General features: G+C 47.6%; 1 protein-coding gene across 1 annotated transcript; it reads right to left on the reverse strand.

Moving 5' to 3' along the window:
- Window positions 1-5,570: 5,570 nt before the first annotated feature.
- On the reverse strand, window positions 5,571-6,706 carry LOC143956703 (DET1 homolog). The gene is given in 2 exon segments (XM_077466899.1): window positions 5,571-5,957; window positions 5,959-6,706. Coding segments are annotated over 2 exon segments (1,104 nt in total). The 5' UTR covers window positions 6,691-6,706; the 3' UTR covers window positions 5,571-5,585.
- Window positions 6,707-8,389: the final 1,683 nt, after the last annotated feature.

The raw sequence follows: 8,389 nt of genomic DNA on the forward strand, positions 1-8,389 counted from the left end.
GCCACTCACAGCGCCGGAGCCCGCAAACCTGTGAGAAACGCTGAGGGAACATGTCAGCCCCCATCGGCAGTGACCGGGCAAGCTGTGGGAGCTTGGTTCTAAGGTAGGTATTTCATAATATGCTAGCACATTATGCTATTGTCTTGCAGGGGTTTTTTTTTTTTTTTTTTTTTAATTTCTTTTTTTGAGTGGGGGGTGGTTTTCGGAGGTTTACTCCTGCTTTAACCAGTTGCCGACCGCCGCACGCCGATGTACGTCGGTACAATGGCACGGGCAGGCATAAGGACATACATGTACGTCCCTTGCCTCCCGCGGGTCGGGGGCCCGATCGGGCCCCCGCCCGGTGCCTGCGGCGGTCGGTATTCGTTCGGGAGCGATCCCGGACGAGGGGACGGCCATTCATTCATGGCCACCCCCTCGCGATCGCTCCCGACGAATAGAAATCCCCGGTGACATCACTTCCTCTCCTGTAATGTAAACACAGGAGAGGAAGTGATGTATTCTCTCCTCCGTGTCGGTATTTTTCGTTCCGACACGGAGGAGAGCGGATCAGTAAGTTGCACCAACACTCTACACACACAGTAGAACATGCCAGGCACACTCACACCCCCCCTTTACCCCCCGATCACCCCCCCAATTACCCCTGCCCCCCAGTCACAGTGACACCAATGTCATTTTTTTTTTTTTTTTTTTTTTTTTTTTTTTTTGCATTGGTGTCATTTGTGACTGTAATAACTGTTAGGGCAGTTAGAGTTAGCCCCTGTTAGTTCTAATGTACCCCCCTAACCCCCCCAATAAAGATTTAACCCCGTGATCACCCCCCGTCGCCAGTGTCACTAAGGCTGGGTTCACATTGCAGCGGTTTATGAGAACGAATGTGATTCGCACCGCACTGCAGTGCAAATCACATCCGATCTCTGTGCGATTCGAGTTCAGCCATTCACCGCACCCGCCGCACCCGCCACACCCGCCGCAAATTCGCACGGGACCCTTTTTTTGGCCCGCAGCAGAATCGGATCGCATGGGTGTTCACACCATGCGATCCGAGTTTGCAGATCGCACTGCGATATGCGAACTGATCTGGGGGTGTCAGTAACATTTCACTGACACTCCCAGCAGTTCGCATAGGGCAGTGTGAACTGCCGCCGGGAGGCATGCGATGCGGGAACCCGCCGCGGATTCGCGGCGTTTCCGCATCGCTCCAGTGTGAACCCAGCCTAATAAGCAATCATTTTTCTGATCGCCGTATTAGTGTCACAGGTGACGCTAGTTAGGCAGGTAGGTATTTAGGTTCGCCGCAGCTTTTTATAGCGCCAGGGACCCACATATACTACCGCATAAAGCCCCCTGATTGCCCCCTAGTTAACCCTTTCACCAGTGATCACCATATAACTGTTACAGGTGACGCTGGTTGGTTAGTTATTTTTTTATAGTTTCAGGGCACCCGCCATTTATTACCTAATAAAGGTTTAACCCCCTGATCACCCGGCGGGTGTCATTTGTGACTAATAACTGTTAGGGCAGTTAGGGTTAGCCCCCTTTAGTTCTAAGGTACCCCCCTAACCCCCCCAATAAAGGTTTAACCCCGTGATCACCCCCCGTCGCCAGTGTCACTAAGGCTGGGTTCACATTGCAGCGGTTTATGAGAACGGATGTGATTCGCACCGCACTGCAGTGCAAATCACATCCGATCTCTGTGCGATTCGAGTTCAGCCATTCGCCGCACCCGCCGCAAATTCGCACGGGACCCTTTTTTTGGCCCGCAGCAGAATCGGATCGCATGGGTGTTCACACCATGCGATCCGAGTTTGCAGATCGCACTGCGATATGCGAACTGATCTGGGGGTGTCAGTAACATTTCACTGACACTCCCAGCAGTTCGCATAGGGCAGTGTGAACTGCCGCCGGGAGGCATGCGATGCGGGAACCCGCCGCGGATTCGTGGCGTTCCCGCATCGCTCCAGTGTGAACCCAGCCTAATAAGCGATCGTTTTTCTGATCGCTGTATTAGTGTCACAGGTGACGCTAGTTAGGCAGGTAGGTATTTAGGTTCGCTGCAGCTTTTTATAGCGCCAGGGACCCCCATATACTACCGCATAAAGCCCCCTAATTGCCCCCTAGTTAACCCTTTCACCAGTGATCACCATATAACTGTTACAGGTGACGCTGGTTGGTTAGTTATTTTTTTATAGTTTCAGGGAACCCGCCATTTATTACCTAGTCTCACTAGTGTACCCCTAAATTTAGGGGTGTCTACTTTCCAAAATGGGGTCATTTGGGGGGGGTTTGTGCCATCTTGGCATTTTATGGCCTTCAAAACTGTAACGCCCTTAGAAAGCCTGAAGGCGGTGCTTGGTTTTCGGGGCCCCGTACGCGGCTAGGCTCCCAAAAAGTCCCACATATGTGGTATCCCCGTACTCAGGAGAAGCAGCAGAATTTATTTTGGGTGTCATTTCACATATGCCCATGGCATGCATGAGCAATATATCATTTAGTGACAACTTTGTGTAAAAAAAAAAAAAAATTTTTTTTTTTTGTCATTATTCAATCGCTTGAGGCAAAAAAATAAAATATTCAATGGGCTCAACATGCCTCTTATCAATTTCCTTAGGGGGTCTACTTTCCAAAATGGGGTCATTTGGGGGGGTTTTGTACTGCCCTGCCATTTTAGCACCTCAAGAAATGAGATAGGCAGTCGTAAACTAAAAGCTGCGTAAATTCCAGAAAACGTACCTTAGTTTGTAGATGTGACAACTTTTGCGCAAACCAATAAATATACAATTATTGACTTTTTTTTTACCAAAGACATGTGGCTGAATACATTTTGGCCTAAATGTATGACTAAAATTGAGTTTATTGGATTTTTCTAATAACAAAAAGTAGAAAATATCATTTTTTTTCCAAATTTGCGGTCTTTTTACGTTTATATCGCAAAAAATAAAAATCGCAGAGGCAATCAAATACCATCAAAAGAAAGCTCTATTTGTGGGAAGAAAAGGACGCAAATTTTGTTTGGGTACAACATTGCATGACCGCGCAATTACCAGTTAAAGCAGCGCAGTGCCAAAGTGTAAAAGACCTCTGGTCATTTACCAGCAAAATGGTCCGGTCTGAAAGTGGTTAAAGTGGAAGTAAACCCACTTTTTTAACTTTTACCTACAGGAAAGCCTATAATAAGGCTTACCTGTAGGTAAAAAAATATCTCCTAAACCTGTACGGTTTAGGAGATATTCCCCTCGGTATGCGCCGCTGACTGCAGCGGCGCATGCGCACAAGGGGGTTCTCTCCGCGAAAATCCGGCAGCGCTCGTCCGGCCGGATTTAAATCTCCCGCGCGCATGCGCGGGAGTGACGATATCGCGGCTCCGGCCACTCACAGCGCCGGGAGCCGCGATACCCGGAAGAGACGCCGAGGGAGCATGTCGGCTTCCTCGGCGTGGATCGGGCGAGATGTCGGGGCCTCGTTCTAAGGTAAGTATTTCATAATGAGCTAGTATGCGGTGCATACTAGCTCATTATGCCTTTTGCTTTGCAGGTTTAAAAAATAAAAAAAATAAAAAAAAAAAAATGCGGGTTTACTACCGCTTTAAAGTGGTTGTAGAGGCAGAAAGTTCTCATCTTAATTCATTCTATGCATAAAAAAAAAAAAAAAAAAAAAAAAAAAAAAACCTGTGTGCCAGCAGCCCCATCTAATCCAGCCATGTTACACGAGAAAAACTCAGATGTCCGGGACTCTCCCTCCGCAATGGCTGAGAAGGGGAAGGAGCCAGGGCAGTGATGGTGAACCTTGGCACCCCAGATGTTTTGGAACTACATTTCCCATAATGCTCAACTACCCTGCAGAGTGCATGAGCGTCATGGGAAATGTAGTTCCAAAACTTCTGGGGTGCCAAGGTTCACCATCACTGAGCTAGAGTCTCTAGCAGGGAAAGAAAATCCATCACTCTTCCTGTCAGGATGGAGCTCTGCCTTGTTTACACAGGCAGAGATCCATTCTGTATGTTTTCCCGACGATCGGTGGGTGCCGGTGGACATCCTGTGCCCGCCACCCGCAGATAGCCTACTGCTGTGACAATACACAGCAGCAGCGTGTGCACGCCCCCTATCCGGAAGTACAAAATCATGTATATACATAAACAGTGCTGCTCTACTAAAAATATGCAGTGTGCATAAAGAATACAATAAGGACATGAACTCAATCAACATTCAGTCCATGAAACGGTGATGAATGAAATAAGTGACACAAATAGAAACGATCCACCATTCTTGTGAAATAATCCAAATAAAACACGCTTGTGCTCTCCTCCAATTGTGTATTCGGCTACTCACCTTTGGGGATATCACGAGGGACTGACGCGAAGCTCACACCGGAAGTCCTCTATTCCATACCCCTCCTCTATCTGGTGTATGCAACGATCAGCATATATAGCCGCATTGTGACGTCAGCAAGTGAACTCCGCCCCTTTTAGGGGGCAGAGCCCACGTGCTGACATCACACTGCGGCCATCCAGTCTTACTTGCATCTATGCCTATACAATTAGCTCACAGTACCTCGTTTGCTATGGGAATAAATTGATTTTAAAAAAATGGAGAGCACTAGGGGAGAGGGAGAGGGAGAGGGAGAGGGAGAGAGATTATTGAATAGATGACTTCCGGTGTTAGCTTCACTTCAGTCCCTTGTGATATCCCCAGAGTTCATGTCTTTATTGTATTCTTTATGCACACTGTTTATGTATTTTGATTATTTGAGTGGAGTGAAAACACTGATTGACAGCAGCTACTTTATTCTTATTGTATTTCTAATTGATTTACAGTCACATTGTCATTTATTATTTGATTATGCTGATTGACTTTACACATTTTTACTTCACGAAGACACACACACACACACACACACACACACACACACACACACACACACACGTGATTCTGCACAGCGCAGCTACCATGTAGCAGTAAATCTGCTATAGGGCAATCGGCAAGCTGTTAACCACAGCCACCAAACCTGCCCAAACGTCTACATCTAATTGGTGGCTGTTGTGAAATAACTCATCTGACCTCTGGCTTTATCAAACCCACCACACCTGTCTCATAGTTACATAGTTAGTAAGGTTGAATAAAGACACCAGTCCATCCAGTTCAACCTGAGAGAGAGTGTCTACAATTGTCCCTATCCCTGTACATTGCACACTCACATTGGTCGCTACCCTCAAGGAGCCCACAATCCAAGGTCCCCATTCATATACTAGGGCCAATTTTGGACAGAAGCCAATTAACCTACCTGCATGTCTTTGGAGTGTGGGAGGAAGCCGGAGTACCCGGAGAAAACCCACGCAGGCACAGGGAGAACATGCAAACTCCAGGCAGGTAGATTCCTCCAGTCCACAATATTCAGCTGTAGTTTGTGAAATTCTCCTTTATAAATGATCTAACTGGATGCCACTGCTGTTAACATACAGGAGATCAAATCTATCATTTAGTAGTGCTATACTGTATATTCTCCATCACGTTCACAGACAACCTGAAAGATATTACTTTGCTATGCTTCCATTAATGCCACCCAATTGAAATAATGAAAGAATTTCTTTATACCTGTACCTGCGATGGGTCGTTGACTCTCAGCGTGACCACGTCTTCACTAGTATATTTTATAAACAAATGACTTTCATCCAATAGCTGCATTTTCCACATACGGAGCTGCCGCAACTGATCAAAGTACTGGAAGAAACGTCTTTTAGCTATAGCGCTGCCATCTTGTTCTGCTCTCCTCCACAAATACACCAGCAGTCTGTGCTTCAACGAGTTAATAAACGGCTCTTTGTACAAGTTTGCCATTCCGGTTTGAGTTTCGCGTTGCACTTCGGGGTAAACAGCTGACAATATTAAAAGGTCATCTTCATAGCAGAAACGACCTATTGTGCGTACATCAATGAAAGTCCCCTCTGAGGTCACCTGAAAAAACATGAATTGTTTGCTGTTGCACAGATAGGATTGCCAATATGTTTTTGTACAAATAGAGGCCCTGATTGTGTGACAGAATGATTTTATCACATTTAAAGGTCCTTGAGTCGCAAAGTTTGCCGGTATGAAGGTCTATTATATGAAGAGAATAGTCCTCCAGTGGGGATCTAGGATTGGGGGTGACGGACTCGCTGTTACGGTAGATTTCATAAAAAGGTGGATAGGGCTCTTCGGGAAGATAAGCTGCCGATCCCACAATGACATAGCGACAGTCGTCCGTAAATAAACTGCATTCGCGATTCAAGTGCTCCCCATTAGAAGCCACGTTAGTGATATGGAGAAGTACGAAGAACCGCTCAAACAAGCGCCCCCTAATGTTCACTGACCTCTGGTCATTCGAATTTGCCAAAATTTCTCCTTCATACCCGTTCAGAAGATCTTCTGCTGCCTGGCAGCCTTGGTACTCGTAGATCTCCAAGGAGGTCTGGTCTGAAGAAAACGCAATGAAATATCTGCCATCGGGGGAGAATTTGCGAAGGAAACAAGGTGGTTTTTCCACATTGACGACTGTAAAATTGGGAAAGACGTTCTGGTGGAAAATACGAACTTGGTGCCAATGGGACCCCGGCTTCCCAGAACTGATTTTCCTACGCTCCAGACGGTGAATTACATTTTGGTTCTGGATTCTCCTAGGTCTTATTGTAGGAATGTCATGATCCATCATAAACATAACTTCATCTTACTGAAAAAGAAGCACAAAATGTATTTTATTGTTATTTCTTGCAGGTACTTATAGAGCACCGTCAATTTATGCAGCGCTTTACTTATATATTGTACATTCACATCAGTCCCTGCCCTCAAGGAGCTTACAATCTACAGTCCCGATCTCACACATATTAAGACCAACTGATACAGGGGCCTTCTGACACTTTTGTTTATGTAAAAATATGTATTTTTTTTTTACTTAAAAATGTACTAAAGGCTACTTTCACACTGAAAGCGCTGAGCGTCTGTGGTAATGTGCTGCTAGTTTTAGCAGCGCTTTACCGTAGTTTTTGCAGCACTTTTCGGCCCCTAGTGGGGCACTTTTAACCCCTTCTAGCGGCCGAGGGGTTAAAAAAATCGCCAGTTTTACGGCGCTGCCAAAGCGCTTTGCAGGCACTTCGGTAGCGCTGCCCAGTCATTTCAAAACCGCCCCAGTGTGAAAGCACTCGGGGTTTTACACTGGGGAGGAATGAGAGGCGCTTTTTTTAGCGCTAAAATGCCTGAAAAGTGGCCTTAGAACCCCCAATCATAATAATAATAAAAAAAAAATAATAATAATATTATTATTAATAAATAATTATATATTTTTTTTAAGCAGAGGCCCTACAGAATAAATTTGTTGCAAATTTTTTATGAGAAGGAGGAAGGGGGGGGAGGAAGGAAGGGGGGGGGGGAGGAAGGAGAAGGAAGGAAGGAAGGGGGGGGGGGGGGAAAGAGGAGAAGGAAGGGGGGGGGGGAAAGAGGAGAAGGAAGGGGGAGGGGGGGGAAAAGAGGAGAAGGAAGGGGGAGGGGGGGGAAAAGAGGAGAAGGAAGGGGGAGGGGGGGGGGAAAAGAGGAGAAGGAAGGGGGAGGGGGGGGGGGGAAAAGAGGAGAAGGAAGGGGGAGGGGGGGGGGAAAAGAGGAGAAGGAAGGGGGAGGGGGGGGGGGAAAAGAGGAGAAGGAAGGGGGAGGGGGGGGGGAAAAGAGGAGAAGGAAGGGGGAGGGGGGGGGGAAAAGAGGAGAAGGAAGGGGGAGGGGGGGGGAAAAGAGGAGAAGGAAGGGGGAGGGGGGGGGGGGGGAAAGAGGAGAAGGAAGGGGGAGGGGGGGGGGGGAAAGAGGAGAAGGAAGGGGGAGGGGGGGGGGGGAAAGAGGAGAAGGAAGGGGGAGGGGGGGGGGAAAGAGGAGAAGGAAGGGGGAGGGGGGGGGGGGAAAAGAGGAGAAGGAAGGGGAGGGGGGGGGGGGAAAAGAGGAGAAGGAAGGGGGAGGGGGGGGGGGGAAGAGGAGAAGGAAGGGGGAGGGGGGGGGGGGAAAGAGGAGAAGGAAGGGGAAAGAGGAGAAGGAAGGGGGAAAGAGGAGAAGAGAAGGGGAGAGGGGAAGGGAGGGGGGGAAAAGGAGAAGGAAGGGGGAAAGAGGAGAAGGAAGGGGGAAAGAGGAGAAGGAAGGGGGAAAGAGGAGAAGAATTCCTTCTTTTTCCCTTCTTTTTTTTTTCTCCTGTCTCCTTTTTTTCCTTCCCTTCTTCCTTTTTCCTCTGGCTTCCTTTTTTCCCCTTCCTGTTTTTCCTTCTTCCGGTTTTTCCCTTCGTCCTTTTTACCCTCTTTCCTTATTTCCCCTTTTTCCCCGTCTTCCTTTTTCCCGTTTTTCCCTTCTTCCTTTTTCCCTTTTTTTTTCCACCTTCTCCTTTCCCC

The sequence above is a fragment of the Lithobates pipiens genome, unplaced genomic scaffold, assembly GCF_037356315.1.
Source record: "Lithobates pipiens isolate NorthernLeopardFrog02 unplaced genomic scaffold, aLitPip1_a1.2 Scaffold_409, whole genome shotgun sequence".
NCBI classification, from domain to species: Eukaryota; Metazoa; Chordata; class Amphibia; order Anura; family Ranidae; genus Lithobates; species Lithobates pipiens.